The sequence below is a fragment of the Ornithorhynchus anatinus genome, chromosome 6 (assembly GCF_004115215.2).
Source record: "Ornithorhynchus anatinus isolate Pmale09 chromosome 6, mOrnAna1.pri.v4, whole genome shotgun sequence".
NCBI lineage: Eukaryota > Metazoa > Chordata > Mammalia > Monotremata > Ornithorhynchidae > Ornithorhynchus > Ornithorhynchus anatinus.
In genome coordinates, this window is record NC_041733.1 from 24,220,361 (window position 1) to 24,238,073 (window position 17,713).

General features: G+C 42.0%; 1 protein-coding gene across 3 annotated transcripts in view; it reads right to left on the reverse strand.

Annotated features, from left to right (window-relative positions):
• The window catches only part of GPC3 (glypican 3), a 429,039-nt gene that overhangs the window by 54,551 nt on the left and 356,775 nt on the right, over positions 1 to 17,713 (reverse strand). For 2 of the 3 annotated variants that reach the window (XM_007666179.3, XM_029067025.2), the window contains one exon: positions 8,545 to 8,701. In XM_007666179.3, coding sequence (XP_007664369.2) covers positions 8,545 to 8,701 — 157 coding nt within the window. Of the gene's footprint in view, positions 1 to 5,004; positions 5,274 to 8,544; positions 8,702 to 17,713 lie in introns of those variants that run through there. The other variant, XM_029067024.2, reaches the window with a different exon arrangement.

Below are 17,713 nucleotides of genomic sequence, written 5' to 3' on the forward strand. Positions count from 1 at the left end.
CAAATTGGAAAGAATTGCAACAGAAATGACTAAAGTCGAGGTTTACAGGGTAATAGTTACTGCCACTGAGGTTCAAGACAGTAAGAACCAGGTTGAAGATCTAACAGAAGTCATAGGCTATGTATTCAGCCTGAAAGATTTTTTTTCAGAGAAATGGCTGGAAATAATTCCCAAATTAAAATAATGACCAAATTAACTTGTCCCAATTTCCATTTTACTCCAGGTATCTCTTAAGAAGAAAGAAATGCATTTACTACATGAAACTCTTCTTCTGGTAGGTCTCAGAACAACAGATGGGAGCACCAAGAATAGCTTAACCTAGAAACTCCAAGAGCCTGAGTTCTTTCTGCTCTGTCTTGAGAAGAACATGGCCCTGCCCCAGGAGGTGTGGGAAATTTTCCCATTATTGGCAGAAGGGAGGTGAAAGGATTGTCTACCTAGCACACCTGTGACTTTATTTCTTAACTTAACATTGTTATATAGGACAGCAACGAATCTATGACTGGAATAGGGAATGGTATCCCAACCCATGGCATGAAGCTTATATACTATGATTATTCATTCATTCATTCAATAGTATTTATCAACAATCACAATAAATAGAATCAAGGGGGTGTACACCTCATTAACAAAATAAATAGGGTAATAAAATATATACAAATGAGCACAGTTGCTGAGGGGAAGGGAGAGGGGGAGGAGCAGAGGGAAAGGGGGCTTAGCTGAGGGGAGGGGAAAGGGAAGGAAGCAGAGGGCGGAGGGGGAGCAGAGAGGGAGCAGAGGGAGCAGAGGGAAAAGGGGAAGCTCAGTCAGGGAGGGTCTGTTGGAGGAGGTGAGCTCTCAGTAGGGCTTTGAAGTGGGGAAGATTGTTAGTTTGGCGAAGGTGAGGAGGGAGGGCATTCCAGGACAGCGGTTGGACGTGGGCCAGAGGTCGATTGCGGGATAGGCGCTAATGGGGGACCGTGAGGAGGTGATTGGCAGAGGAACGGAGCGTGCGGGGTGGGCAGCAGAAAGAGAGAAGTGAGGTGAGGTAGGAGGGGGCAAGGTGATGGAGAGCCTTGAAGACCAGGGTGAGAAGTTTTTGTTTCGTGCGGAGGTTGATGGGCAACCACTGGAGAGGAGTGACATGCCCAGAGCATTTCTGCAGGGAGATGATCCGGGCAGCATAATGAAGAATAGACTGGAGTGGGGAGAGACAGGAGGAAGGGAGATCAGAGAGAAGGCTGACACAATAATCCAGCCAGGATATTATGAGAGCTGTACCAGCACGATAGCTGTTTGGATGGAGAGGAAAGGGCAGACCTTGGCGATATTTTAAAGGTGAGACCAGCAGGCAGTGGTGATGGATTGGATGTGTGGGGTGAATGAGAGAGCAGAGTCAAGGATGACACCCAGGTTGCGGGCTTGAGAGATGGGAAGGATGGTTGTACTGTCCACACTGACAGAGAAGTCAGGAAGAGGACAGGGTTTGGGAGGGAAGATAAGGAGCTCAGTTTTGGACATGTTGAGTTTTAGGTGGCGGGCAGACATCCAGGTGGAGATGTCCTGGAGGCAGGAGGAGATAGGAGCCTGAAGGGAGTAGGGGAGAAAACAAGGGAGGAGATGTAGATTTGGGTGTCACTGGCGTAGAGATGATAGTTGAAGCCATGGGAGCGAATGAGTTCACCAAGGGAGTGAGTGTAGATGGAGAACAGAGGAGGGCCAAAAACTGACCCTTGAGGAACCCCTACAGTTAGAGGATGGGAGGGGGAGGAGGAGCCCACAAAGGAGACCAAGAATGAACGGCCAGAAAGATAAGAGGAGAACCAGGAGAGGATGGAGTCTGTGAAGCCAAGGTCAGATAAGGTGTGGAGGAGAAAGGGATGACCGATAGTGTCAAAGGCAGCTGAGAGGTCGAGGGGGATTAGGATAGAGTAGGACCATTGGATTTGGCAAGAAGGAGGTCATGGGTGACCTTTAAGAGAGCAGTCTCGGTAGAGTGGAGGGGACCGAAGCCAGATTGGAGGGGGTCCAGGAGAGATTTGGAGTTGAGGAATTCAAGGCAGCGAGTGTAGATGACTCGTTCTAGGAGTTTGGAAAGGAAGGGTAGGAGGGAGATAGGGTGATACCTGGAAGGGGAAGTGGAGTCGGGAGAGGGTTTTTTTTAGGATGGGGGAGACATGGGCATGTTTGAAGGCAGAGGGGAAGAAACCATTGGAGAGTGAGTGGTTGAAGATAGAAGTTAAGGTCCCCAAATGGCAATTGTTGGGGGAGGTGGAGGAAAGGGGCAGAAGCCAGAAAGTGGAAAGGAGAAGGGGAGAAGAGGAGATGGAAGGGCAGAGGGGAAGAATAGGTGAGATCTAAGGAAGCAGGAGGGACACTTGTGGCTACCTTATCAGGTGACTTGGATAACAACCTCCCTGCATTGTTGTAATTGGCAATACTCCAGTTCTTTTGTCAGGAAAATCTATTTGGCCTTTAGCCTGATAGTTTATCCACTTTAAAACAGTGTTAATGCTTTATAAAACAGCATGATAGTGCCACTATCACTCAATTAAAATATTGATCTACAGTTCTCTATTTTGGATGATGTTATAAATTGGAAATACCAACAAAAGAATGAAGCTTGGAGTGTTCTATTTCTTTTCTCTTTTTTTTAAGGAAGCCTAAAAACTATTTACAACTAATTATATCAGGAATGGAAAAAGTTCTATACAATTATCTTAAGTAATAAGATCTTGTAACACCTTACTAGAGCAGCAGATAACTGCTCCATCCATTTTACAGTTAAGTTGGGGAGTGGAAAATACTGGTTCACTCTCTATTTTCTGAGCAAAGAAGGGATCCACCTCATCAAGGAAGACCTTGCTTAAGGGACCTGAACAATCATTACTCCCAGAGAGCAATTTAAGGTGTTCACTCCAGAGCTATTTCTGTTATCTCAAAATTGTTTTAATCTACATAGTAAATTAAAGCAATTAAAGAAGTAGATTCAAGAACATGCAGTACTCGTTTATTTACCTATTTCATACAATCACACTAACTCCCACTAGTTTTAACCTACTAGTTCCTCTTTCTGCTTCCCTTATTTGAAAATAATTTGAGGCTGCCTGTCTCTTCCATTGAAATGTGAATGCCTTGAGGGTAAGGAATGTGTCCTTTGTCTCTCAAACTTTCTCAAGTGCTGAGTACAGTGCTCAAGACACAGTAGTTAATCAATAAGTTCGACTGACCAAATGATCCCTGATAAATAGGACACAAGCTTTTGAATGATGGAGAATAGTGAAATCATTACTTTTACTGTGTCAGTCATTAAAGACTTGGAACTCAACTGGACACATCCAATCAAATCAAGCAATGGTATTTATCTAGTGCTTATTATGTACATAGCAGTGTCCTAAGCATTTGGGGGAGTATACTACAACAGAGTTAGTAGACATGATCCCTACCCCTAAGGAATTTACAAGCTAGGGGACCAAATAGTAGCATTTCCACCTTCAAAACCTGCTCCAAACCCATTTCCTCCAAACTTTCTTTCCAAATGTAATCTCTCTCCCAGAGGTCTTGCAAACTCACACATTTCATAAACGTCTATAAATCTGAATCCCTATATGTCAGTCATTATATTGGACCCTCCTTGAGGTCAAAGGCCATAGCTAAATTACTTTTGTAACTTTTATAACAGCTCCCTACAGTGTCAGGTAGTCAGGAGGTGCTCAATAAATACTTATTGATGATGATGATGATGATGTTGATGATGATGAAAGATTTGGGGTTGTGTAGTTTGGAAGAGGAAATGGGATGAAATGGCTGAGAATGGGCACAGTGAAGACTTCGCCTGACTCAGGTTTAAACCCTGGAACATGCTCCTGAAGAAGGGAATGGGCTTCCCATTCAGGAAAAGGTTTTTAAAAAGAGAAGACAACCAGCTGTTCTAGATGATTTGATCACTCCCCTGCCAGGAGGCTGAGGGCTAGACCAGATGGCTTCACAGCAATCCTCTCAACTCTGGCATTCTACTTCTCAATGAGCTTCCGAAACTAAGACGGGATCCTAGGAAGTTTCATCCCAAAGTTCCCTATACTCAAAGTAGGAGATGCAGAATTTGCTGGAAAAAGACAGGATGCTTAGTGTCTTTATTTTCTAAGCATAAAATATAAGAACTGACCCCCGGCCCTTACAAGGGGAGGTTTCAGCCTGGGAATTGGTGACCTTGGGTTGCGAGTTGGGCTCAGAAGAGAAAAAGCTAGTCCCCTATACCAGCATCATTAGGTGGGATGAAAAGGTGTGTTAAGTGGCTAATTGTGTAACTGGTGAGTTCAAGCTGACCGACATACAGTGTCACCAGCCAATCCACAATTTGGCCTGTCCCATTCCTGAAGGAATTTGGACAAAACCAGAGTTTGAGTGGGAGTGCCCTGCTGCTATGGTGCTTCCTGGTAGGAATCAGTGTTTTTTGTGGGGGTAGTACATGGAGGTACTCTTTGAATACCGGTCAACCCATGTGACACCTTCATTGTACCCTGACTGCATTCCCTGCTGATGTTTTGTTTTCACACTTCCTGGCTGCAGGCTATGTGAGTTGTACTCAGGGGTCTTGACTGGGAATTCCAGAAGTGAGTTAATTAGTGGGTGGCATTTCAGAGTATTAGATAGTTCCCCGTTGGCAGAGGGAATAAGCTCAGGTGATTCATTTCACCAGAGAGGGACTGAAGAAAAGGTGGCATTGCAAACTAGAGAAAATATTTTTTTACCTCACAATTTGGGTAAGGTTTACTCCAAAATTATATTCATCACAAGAGCAGTTTAAACAAATATAGACATATAAATACATTTTGAACTCTTCCTACATACATTATGGGCTGAAACACGTTCCTTCAAAAAAGTAAGTTTCACTCATCTAGAAGCTTTCCACTTATTCTTCAGCTGTAAAAATTATCTTTCCTAAAAAAAGTGCTTAATATTTCACAGATGTAACAATAAAAGATCCATCACACAGGTCTTTTACCTTTTTTCTTTTCACTGGGGCAACATAATCATGAATTTATTGGCATATACTGCTCACTAACATATGTTTACAGTCACTTAAAAACTCTTGACTCGACAGTTTACAACTATGTTTAAATCATTAAAGTTTACATTGACTCTCCTACTCTTACAGGGTTATTATAAATAGGAAATCAAGGTTATACTTTAAGCAAGTGAAGATAAATCAAAACCAGCATATTTAACATACTTTCTAATTATTATTTTTTTGTTTTGTCTCCAGATTTTAAAACAACTGTTCAGGATGACATCTGGTAGGGAGAGAAAAGAGGTAACAGCTGTTAGCTATTAATGGTCGTGACCAGTGGCGCCCAGCACAGAACTTTGTTGGCAAAACACAAAAACTTATCTTACTGATGGTTGGGTCAAATATATTTATTGGGGTTTAAGCCCCCTTTTGAGGAGTAGGCCAGGACTGGAACAAAAAACCAGAAAAACAAACCCAATAAACAGTACCAGATGAGATAATGGATTTTACCATATCCCACACCAGGAAAGGGTTTATATTTCAGGTCCTTCTTTCCCAAACCCTGGGATCTGAGAGCCTGGGAGAGCCACTTCTAGAAAGAATTTCCATTGGTTATTGTCTCCAAGTGGCACTTCCCACTGAATATCAGATTCTGATAAAGAGTCCTTTATTTTATTAGGGCTCACTGTTACCTCCTTTTATACTTCTGGCCCCTTACTTCTTTGTCCTACCCATTCAAGAAAAAAAAACCTGCTGGGACCTAGAAATATCTCTTCTGAGGAAATAGTCTTTCCAGCTGCCTGACTTTGGTCTTCATGGAAATATCAACCACTTTCCTGAGACTTTGGGACAGAGAAAACACTGAAGTCTGACTAAATGGCAAATCCCTTTTATTGATCTTGCCCTTTGTGTATTTATCAGGGTGCATGTACTACACTTATTCCCAGTTCACAGTCAAGCTCTGGGCATAACGCGGACATTGAAAATGACTGAGGAAAATAAAAATGTTCAGCTAAAGCATCATTCTTTGATTTCAGCCTGAATGATATGCTATTCATCAACTGAGGAAAACAGAGGCAGACAGACTGCATCAAGTTGAAACTAGGGGACTTCAACTAATATAAAATACCAAAGACTCCAGTCACCAACTCAGCCAAGGCACTACTGAAAAAATACAAGAAAGGCACAATTTTGTTTGGGTTTCAGAGGGAAAAGGAAGTGACAGGACCTGAGATGGCTGGAGGCATTTTTTTGTGCTTTTTATCAGTTCTCCCTCTGATATTCCTACATCAAAGTGTTGCCTGTTGAAACACAGAGCTCCACCAGGAGGGGCATGTGAGGAGAATGCAAGATTGCAAGATGCCCAGCACAGCTATCTGCCTTATGGAAGCTGGGGACCAGAAACAAGAAGAAAAGAAGAATCATTTTAAAGACACCATGAAAAACAACCCCAAACAAGCTGTGGACAGCTTGGAGACACAGCAGCAGATATATTAAGCTTTTGTTATGGAAATCTGGAAGAGGTCCTGATGATTTTGAGCAGATATTTTGAAATTAACATGAAACCAAGAGGTAGGCTTGAAACCATGGACATTGCAAGAAAGGGAACATGTCATGATTCTGCTGTACTTTCCACTAGACTGTAAACTCTTTGAGGGTGAAGATTATGTCTACCAACTGTAGTGGTCGTGTTCTCCCAAGTACTGAGTAATGTGCTCGGCACATAGTAAGCACTCAATAAATATCACTGAATGACTGATGGATTACCAAATGCTCAGTGCAGTACACCCAGTGGGTTCACAAAAAATGCCTTTACTATCATTAGGTAGCCCAAGAAAAGACAATCTCTTTGTGCTGGCTGCCTGGGGAGATGATGAAGGAAATGGCCTTTGGATAAAACTATCAGCAGAGAAGGTAATGAGGGTAATAATAATAATAGCATCCTGGAACCGATTCCACAGATACCACACCACAGGCAACTCCAATGGAGTCTGAGATTAAATTTATAACACTTCTGAGATCAAAGAGGCCTGACTTTCCTTTTATACTTTATATAAAACAGCAGAATCACTAGATGTAAAAGTCTTCTGGTTGGACCAAGTATGGCTTAGTGGAAAGAGCATGGGACTGTAAGTCAGGAGACTCAAAGTCTCAGCTCTGCTGGGTGACTTTGGCAAGGTACTTCATTTCTCTGGGCTTCAGTTTTCTCATCTGTAAAATGGAGATTAGATGTCTGCTCTCCCTAAGTCTCTGTCAGACAAGGTCTGTATCTGATCTGATGATCTTAGATTATATCTGAGAAGCAGCATGACCTAGTGGAAAGAGTCCAGGCCTGGGAGTCAGAGAACTTGTGTTCTAATCCTGGCTTCAACACTTCTCGAGGCCTCAGTTTTCTCAGCTGTAAAATGGGGATTCAATATGTGTTCTCTCTCCTACTTAGTCTATGAGTAAGCCTGTGAGCCTCATGTGGGACAGGGACTATGTGCCATAGGCTGTATTAAGTAGTGGGGTAGATAAGATAATCAGGTCCCAGATGGGGCTCACAATGTAAAAAGGAGGGAGAATACGACCGAATCCCCATTTTGCAGATCAGGTAACTGAGGCACAGAGAAGTTACACAGCAAATGAGTGGCACAGTCAGAATTAGAACCCAGGACCTCTGACTCCCAAGCCAGATCATGCTGCTTCTCATTTTTCTCTATGTGCACATATTTTTGTATATAATTCCGTGAGATCTTTAGAGCTGTTTCTAAATTTCATTTACGGAGCCTTTTTTTAAATAAAGCACACATGGAATAAAGAATAAAATTGTCAATTATTTTAAGCAATAGTAAAACCTTCCCCAATCCTACTTCCACAGAGAATGGTGCAATTTTAAAAATATGTTATTTACAGTCACCTGCCTGAGGCTAAAACTCTTAAGAGCCTGGGATACCTGTGTTGCATGCAAAAAATGACACAGACAGATTTGCTACGATTTCAACCATCCTGACTGTGTAAGGTTGCTTGCATAATAAGAATCAAGGAACAAGTTCAAAAACATAAAGCAACAAATCTAAACACAAAAAACAAAGTAACTCCCAGTCACTGATAGTTCCAGTTTCACAAATGTAGCTTATCAGAATCTCTCACTTTAAAACTATGGCTTGCCTATCTCCTAACTATATAATAGGGAGAACGTAAGATTGAGATGGCCTGGAAATTATGAGACCCTCAGAAGATCTTCTCCCCGTTTACCTTAGATTTGTATTACCTATCAAATGTAGCACAAATGGGCAATGAAAGTTTAACATTTCTATGGCTATCTGAGGCCTATTCCTTCATTTAGACTGTGAGTCCCCAGAAGGACAGGTAACATGTCTAATTCCCCACTGTGTATTGTCTCCCAGCATCTAGTGCAAGGCTCTGCACACAGTAAGCACTTAATAAATATTATTTCTGCTGCTAACCTTACTTGGGTGTTCTCCATCAGTGGTAAGTGATTCCCTTATTCTTTAGCCGTAGATGGATATTGCTAGACACCAACTTAAATCTAAAAGAGTTTCTTTTGTTACCTGCTAAGAACCGTAGCTGATTCTTAACTCTTAACCCTCCGTCTCCTGAAGCTCCGTCGCAGTCATCTTCATCATCACAATCTCCACTTTGAGTTTCTTCTTCATCTAGGTTTCTATCTGAAGTTTTACGTCGTGGAATTGACATGCCTCTTAGAAGCTGAAAGAAAACAACACCACATGATGAGGCTTCCTCCATGCCTTCAGACTGTAGTACACTCTTGACTCTCAAGTAAGCCTTTCAAAAATCACACAGCATTCATATCTACCACCATGTAAGACATTTACTTAAGCATTCTGCTTAGGTTCAGGTTGAACGGTGTTAAATCAACTGGTAGAGAAGCTTAATTGTCCACAAAAGTCTATCTGCTTGTTTGGAACAGAGTGAGTACGTTGACAATATGCCTTCAAATGTTTGATAGGTGGCATCAGCAACCCCATCAACAGGGAGAAGGAGCAAAAGACAAATTTCATTAAAGGAAAATAACCTATAGAAAAAAACACTTAAGCTGTTTTTTGGACATGACAGGCTAAAACAATGCAGTCTGTCTCTGAAAGACCTTTTTCCCTTCACAGATACAAAGCTCCAAGAATTCTAGGATATTTGTGGGGGAGCATGGGTGGGAAACCCAGATAATTTGCCAGGTTGTTCTTAAATTACTCTCATCTTGAGTATTTATTTCACAGCCTGAGCATTTGCACAGGATTGGACTATTTTTAAACCTTTTTATAAATAAACACACGAACCTAGTCATCTTGCAATATCAAAACAAACCAAAGAACGTGAAACTGACTATTTTTAAAGTGAGGTTACTATTTTGAAGAAGTCTTGTGGGCAACAATGAGGGGCAGAAAAAGTAAGTCTGGTGTGAGTTGTCAGAGGGGAGCTGTGGTCTTTATGCAGCTTGGAATCTGGGGCAGAACCTAAATCAACCACTTACAATTCACAATAGTTGACATTTTTATCTCTCACTCCTCACACAATACCTTCTACACTGAAGACCCACTGTGCCCCAGAAAGAACATAAGCGCATTTCTCACAAAGACAGCTAATGTTTTAGTACTTGCTGTTTTTTATCAACAGCTGAAATGCCCTTCAGGGATACATTTTCAAAGGACCCTTTTTCCAGCTTCTAATAGCGAGATGTGTCCACATTCAGCCACGTTTTTTGAGACATCTGCCCTTTGCCCTTTGTTATCTGAGGCGATCAGGGATTAACTTGTGGCCACACTGAGCCACTTTCAGATGGAATAAATCGGCATATCCGGATTTTTTTTGGGGGGGAGGGGGAGGGTCCTTTTCCATTCTTCAGATGTGTCAATGACCATGTGCTAGAGAGCAAGGAAATTTGGCCTTTAATGGAGGAGAGTGTGTAAGCAGTGCTCAGAAGGAGAAGGCCATTCAACATCAGGAAGGATGCTCAGCCGGGGCTTAGTCCATGCACTCAGTAGAGTGCTCTGCACACATTCACTCAATAAATACCATTAATTGATGGATGGGAGCCTAGTTTTTTCCCTGAAAATGATGAGGAGGAAACTGATTCAGTTCCAAACCCTTAAAAAAAAGAATCCTTTCAGAAAGGACTGAAATGGTTAAATGCACAGAACCTGCCGACCCAGCAAATGCACAGCCCACAGAGGAGAAAGAGAGGTCTCATAAGGACATACCCACACACAGATTCATGTCTTCCCAGCAAGTCAAAACATAATTAAACACTTAACCAGACACAGTTACACCAAACAACTTTTCTCCGCTGTTCAGGTTTACCATTTCGTTTCTGCCTGACGTATTGCTTTCTGAAATGTGAGTGCCTTTTGCTTTTAGAATTCCCTCCTCTCAAGTCAACTTAAACAGGGTCTCTGCATTAAAAAAGGGGGTGACACTGAAAAGTTGCAGTGTTTAGAGTCTTATTATTTTCCTTCACCTTTAAACATGGGGTCATCCTCTGCTGTCACAGAAAAAAATCCAGATTCATAATACTAGGATGCTCTGAGTTTCAGAGGGGGATTTTCTACTTAATTTTGGTATTCTCAGAAGCTAATACAAGTGGGAAAAGTTCTCAGGAAAAATACAGATATATTTGTGGGAAAAATTATTTTATTTCTTAATTTTTTAAAAGACATCCCAAAATAAGAATGCTCCAATGCTATTTGGGCAGTGTTATCTGGCAAAACAACCCTTTCAACTTTGTCAGGCATTCCGTAACTACCCAAACCCAACTTTCCTAATCCTGTCACTTCTTCAGCTACCTCAGCACTGCTGCATATATCTTTTTGCTTTATTTATAAATTTTGATTGATTTTATCATCAATATCTGTGCTCTTACTCTTGTTCCTAGTGCATGTTTGCAATATGTGCCTGCTTGTCTCCTCAATTATATTGCAAACTCCTCCAGGGGTCACTGACTATGTCTATTCTGATTATTTTGTACCAACCCCAGTGCTTTACACAGTGTTTTGTCATACAGTGAGAAGCAGCATTGCCTAGTGGAAAGAGCATGGACCTGGGCGTCACAGAACCTGGGTTCTAATCCTGGCTCTGTCACTTGTCTTCTGTGTGATCTGGGGCAAATCACTTAATTTCCCTGTGCCTCAGTTACTTCATCCATAAAATCAGGACTAAGACTGTGAGCCCCATGTGGGGCATGGACTGTGTCCACTCTGATTAGCTTGTATCTACCTCAGCACTTAGTACACTGCCTGACACATAGTAAGCATCTAACAGATGCCATAAAAAATGCTGAGCACAATAAATGCTACCATTTGAGGGAGGACACTGGTTTTAGCTTTAATGTTTGTTCTCAGGCATAGCCTAGTATTCTGCATCCAGAATGCACTCAATAAAAACTGATGATGATCCCTGAATTTTCCTACTGAAGGTCAAAGATCAAAGGACACACTTCAAATTTTCAAAATGATTATGTCTTGCAAGAAGAATGAAAACACCATTTAACAAGCGACTATGGTATAAATCATGCATCCTCAGAAATCCCACTCACTGCAGTATTCGCAAATGTTTTAAATGGAAAAAAATTGCCTATTTGCACTGTAATTCATATGGATATGATCTGCCACTCATAATTAAAATCATACTTCCCTTAAAGCAGTCATTAAATATGTGTCAGGAGAGCCTTTATCCTGTCTTTTTAACAGTGGATAAAAAAAGGGAACTCTCATTTTGACTGGCCGACTCTGGCTTATTTTCCCCAGTCTTGCCACTTATTATGTCTTCAATAACCAAACTCTCTCCCTCATCATAAACAGATTTGTTTTGAAAGTTTCAGGCAGCTGGTTAACATATAGGGAAAAATTCCATTACTGCTGTGACACAGCTACAGTCACTCTTTAATCTACTAAAAAAAAAAAGGCTAACCAAGTAGATACTGCAAGATGGGAGTTTATTACATATTTTAAGGGTTTAGCCAGTTTCATCTATTTTGGCTATGAGTGTGCCTCTTATTGAAGCATTTTTTAATATCTGGAATCTAGGTTACAGTTTCAATCCATTAAGCTCTGCTTACAAAACCATTTTTGAAATATTTGGATGTTCAGGTTTATACAACCTCAGAGGAATGTTTTCAGGATCTGGTTTTACATGTCCCCAGCAATGTAAACACACACTTTACTGTTTGTACTAGAGTAGCAGAGCCTAATGGAAAACAAATGTTTTGAGTTGAATCGATTCAAGTTTTTAATGCTATTGTTATTTACATGTTGTACACATCTATAAGTAATACTGCATCTGATATCAGCCTTATGTACATGCTTCTTTTTAACAAATATACCGTCCACTGGCCACAACTAATTGGGAAAAGTTTTAGCTGTATGTGAGCTGAAGCCAGAGCCAAACTCTATTAGGCTGGAATAAATAAATGGTGGAATATGTGTTCCACAAGCTTCTTTCAAGAACCATTTAGGAGGAGGCCATATTTTAAATGACTAATGGAGAAAGAGCAAACTTCACTCCCTGGTTACCTACCAGAGACATGGAATTTGGGGTGAAGTTTGTGTGTCACCTTAAAGGAAGGCTCCCTGATGGTCACGGCAAGATAATGGCAGCTCACAACAAATATCCATAGGAATGTTTACCAATTGGAAGCCTGAGTACCTATGAGAGGCTGCACTTCCATATGGCAATTCAGAGAATGCTACCACCCACACCCAAACATGCTTCCATCTGGGCCTTGCTTCCATGTTGCCTCAAAGGCACAACCCACTCTCCTCTTTTTCTTCTCCCTCCCTCCTGAATACAGCTATATTTCCCACAGAGAACTGACATTTGTGCAACGAGGTGTTCGAAAACAAATTCCAAATCTAAATTAAACTGCCTAGATATAAAGCAATTTATATCCATAGTTCATGTGGCAGTGGGCAGAAATGTTCTGGTGTTGGAAATTATCCTATGCCATCTGAAGAAGCTGCCCACCACCCAAAGTGGATTCCAGCTTTCTGTAGTTCCTTTTTGTCCAGTTCCTTCCCCGAGCAATCACACTCTTGGGAATACACTGAAATGTGTACAATTCTAGTACATGACTGGCAGGACCTCACTCTTCTAATGTTAAGGTCAATGTAACACAGCCAAAAGACACTCAATAATTACCATTACCATGAGTATTATTACCACCTAACTGGCTGTGAATTGGTGAAGAGTGCTGAGAGAGGAACAGTTCTAAAGAACTCTTGGGCCCCAAGTGGCATTGGGATGGAATGACCAAGGGGTGCTAGAGAGAACCTATGTCTCAACATATCTGGACTTGGGGGCCATCATCAAACTGAGAAGAATTGGAGTATAAGCAACTCTTGATGATTCACGACAGATTTGGAAATTATTTTCCAAAAAACATTATCCCCACCAAAATTCCCACGAGAAGCACAAAATAAAGTGGACAAAACTAGAATATGCATTTAATTTATTTTCTATGTCTGCCCAATTTTTATTAAGCCCACTGCCTGATTTCTCTAAGGCTTTGGAGCACCGGTCGGTGCTCATTTTATGATTGAGACAATTATCCAATTCAATAACTGTCGAATAGGAGGATGAAGTGGAAGCCACAGAGGCTATCCCCATATAGGAAGTAGTCATTTCTAGTTATTTTTATTCACATAGGTTTGATAGAGATGCTACTAGAAAATCCCTGGAGGGACAGACAGAAAAGGATCATTTCTAGATAACCCTGCTTGAACCCAAATTTGCTTCTGAACAGGAAATAATACAAAACAAAAACCTTGGTCACATGGAGTTTGACCACACAGTTTCACTCTCTTTCTAGTTGTCTTCTCAGTCTGGGCATCCATTACCTTTCACTGCAACATGAGGCTTTCATTCCTTGCTGGCACCCTAGTTTTTTTGGGTTTTTTATTTATGGCATTTGTTAAGCGCTTACTATGTCCAAAGCATAGTTCTGGTACAAAACCAAGAACCCCTTACACATCCTACAGTGTACATTCAATCACTCAATCGATACCCTTCACTGAGTGCCATCTGTGTGCAAAGCACTGTACTTAGTGCTTGGGAGAGTGATCCTCGCCATGCTGAGAAGCAGCATGGCGTAGTGGATAGATCACGGGCCTGGGAGTCAGGAGGTCATGGGTTCTAATCCTGGCTTGGCCACTTGTCTGATGTGTGAGCTTGGGCAAGTCACTTCACTTCTCTGGGCCTCAGTTACCTCATCTGTAAAATGGGAAATGAGACTGTTAGCCCCAAATGAGACAGGAACTGTGTCCAATCCGATTTGTTTGTATCAACCCCAGCGCTTAGTACAGTGCCTGGCACATAGTTAAGTGCTTACCAAATACCAATATCATTATTATTACAAGAGAGTAAGTAGATGTGATTTCTACTCTCAAGGACCTTACAATCCAGCAGGAGGACAGACAGTGATTACCCATCCTAGTCAAACAACTGACCCAATAGTGTTTTTGACACGGGACTTCATAAATAGACATAAACTGACACAGCAGAGAGCCCCAACACTCTTGGGTAGAATTTTCTATTGTGATTACCATAAAAGTTGAGGAAACATTTCCTGACCCCTCCCTCTTTATGAGCATTAATTCTACATATCCCAACCTTCTCCATAAATTCAATTTTTAGGCTTTAGGTAACTGTAAGACAGTCACAAAAGTAAGTTCTGATCTCTCCTAAGTTACACTAAAATCATATCTCCTCCAGGAAGCTTTCCTGGACTAAGCTCTCATTCCCCCCATCCTATTTTTCCTCCCTATTGCTTCACCCATGCACTCATTTCCACTCACTAAGCACTTAGGGTACTTCCTCGAAATCCCCACTTCCACAGTACTTATGTACATATCCTTGGTTGCTTTCCTTACCTGTAATGTCTGTCTCTCCTTTTAGACTGTAAGCCCCTTGTGGGGAGGGGTTGTGCTTACCAACAATACTGTACTATACTCTACCAAGTACTTAGTACAGTGCTCTGCACAAACGAAGCACTCAATAAATACCATTAACTGATTGATTTATCTCTCCCACTTTGTCTTTTGGCCATTTTCCTAATCATAAGCAAAACTTTCAGCAGAGGATAGGAGGGGTAAAAGAATGGTTGCCTATCAACCTCCGTATCAAGCAAAAACTTCTCACTATTGACTTCAAAGCTCTCCATCACTTTGCCCCTTACCTCACCTCCCTTCTCTCCTTCTACATCCCAACCTGCACACTGTGGTCCTCTGGCACTAACCTTCTCACTGTGACTCGTTCTCACCTTTCCTGTCGTCAACCCTGGGCCACATTCTACCTCTCTTTCTGACTTTTCTATCACTGTGGATGATACGACCATCCTTACCGTCTCTCAAGCCCACAACCTTGGTGTCATCCTTGACTCAGCTCTCTCACTCACCCCACACATCCAATCCGTCACCAAGGCCTGCCGGTCTCATCTTTATAATATCGCCAAGATCTGTCCTTTCCTCTCCACCCAAACGGCTATCTTACTGGTACAGGCTCTCATAATATCCCGGCTGGATTATTGTGTCAGCCTTCTCTCTGATCTCCCTTCCTCCTGTCTCTCCCCACTCCAGTCTATTCTTCATTCCACTGCCCGGATCATCTTTCTGCAGAAATGCTCTGGTCAGGTCACTCCCCTTCTTAAAATCTTCCAGTGGTTGCCTATCAACCTCCGCACGAAACAAAAACTTCTCACTCTAGGCTTCAAGGCTCTCCATCACCTTGCCCCCTCCTACGTCTCCTCCCTTCTCTCTTTCTACTGCCCACCTCGTAGGCTCCGCTCCTCTGCCGCCCACCTCCTCACCATCCCCCGTTCTCGCCTATCCCGCCGTCGACCCCTGGCCCACGTCCTCCCGCTGTCTTGGAATGCCCGCCCTCCTCACCTCTACCAAACTAACTCTCTTCCCCTCTTCAAAGCCCTACTGAGAGCTCACCTCCTCCAAGAGGCCTTCCCTGACTGAGCTTCCCCTTTTCCCTTTGCTCCCTCTGCTGCCTCTCTGCCCCCCTCTTCACCTCCCCTCAGCTAAGCCCCCTTTCCCCCCTTTCCCTCTGCTCCTCCCCCTCTCCCTTCCCCTCCCCTCAGCACTGTGCTCATTTGCTCATTTGCTCATATTTTTATTATGTTATTTATTTTATTAATGAGATGTACATCCCCTTGATTCTATTTATTGCTATTGTTTTTTCTGTCTCCCCCAAATAGACTTAAGCCCGTCAATGGGCAGGGATTGTCTATCTGTTGCCAAATTGTACATTCCAAGCGCTTAGTACAGTGCTCTGCACATAGTAAGCGCTCAATAAATACTATTGAATGAATGAATGAAATGCCCTCCCTCCTCAAATCCGCCAAACTAGAATACGTCCCCCCTTCAAAGCCCTACTGAAGGCTCTCCTCCTCCAAGAGGACTTCCCAGACTAAGCCCCCCTATTCCTCTGCTCACTCTCCCTTTCCCAGTGCCCTGACCACTTCCTTTCCTTTACCCCCCCTCTCCACAGCATTTGAGAAGATATGTACATATTTATAATTATAATTCTATTTATTTTTATTAATGGTGTGTATATACCTATAATTCTATTTATTTCTAATGATGCTACTGATACCTGTTTAATTGTTTTGCTGTCTGTCTCCCCCTCTTCTAGACTGTGAGCCCATTGTGGGCAGGGATCGTCTCTATTTATTTCTGAATTGTACTTCCCAAGTGCTTAGTAGAATGCTCTGCACACAGTAAGCGCTCAATAAATACTACTGAATGAATGAATGAATGAAGAGCAGGTAAAGTGTAAATAAATCCAGATTATTGTTGTAGTAGATTTTTCAAAGGGTTCCCTCTGCCCAGACTGGCAAGTTAATTCTGACAGGCCCATAGTTGCCACTCTGTCCCTGGTCTTCCTAAAGTGATTTAAACTCTGGCACCAAAAGCCTCATCTGGCAGATTACTGTTCTAAGAATGAGCAATCTTCAACCAAGCAGGAAGAACAATGACTTCAGTCTTATATCAGGCCTAAACCACGCCACACCTGGAGATACCAACTTTCAGAAAAGCACATGGTAAAGACTAAGCTAATCCTTTTGGTTGAAGACAAACATCTCTATTAACTCCCACCTTCCCAAAAACCTCACTAAATTTTAATCAATCACCCCAGTTAGATGGAAGGAGAAAGCAAGACATTACGACTGTCTTCAGGAAACTGGAGTTGTGCAATTATGCGAGTGAATTTTCTATTACCTAAACGCAAGACTGATTCATTCCAAGCACACATCTTGTGGCTACATTTTTGGGAAATGAAGATTCTTGACTTTAAAAATAATATATGAGTAGGAAACCACAGAAGTCATGTCATCAAGCTCTGGGCTTGATTAGTAAATCTAAACGTCTTGGAGAGCATGCTTACTATTCCTCAAGGAGACTACTGACTGACCCAGTTTGGGTAAGCTGTTAGATAAACACATCAGCTTTCTTGACACATTTTTTTTTTCCATCCAGAGACAGGGTCTATAAAGAAGATTTTCAGAAGAACAATTTCCCTGCTGCAATATACCACTTGAAGACTATAAATTAGTAGGAGTAGTACTATTCATTCATTCATTCATTCATTCAATAGTATTTATTGAGCACTTACTATGTGCAGAGCACTGTACTAAGCGCTTGGAATGTACAATTTGGCAACAGATAGAGACAATTAATGATACTGCTTCTAGACTGTGAGCTGGCT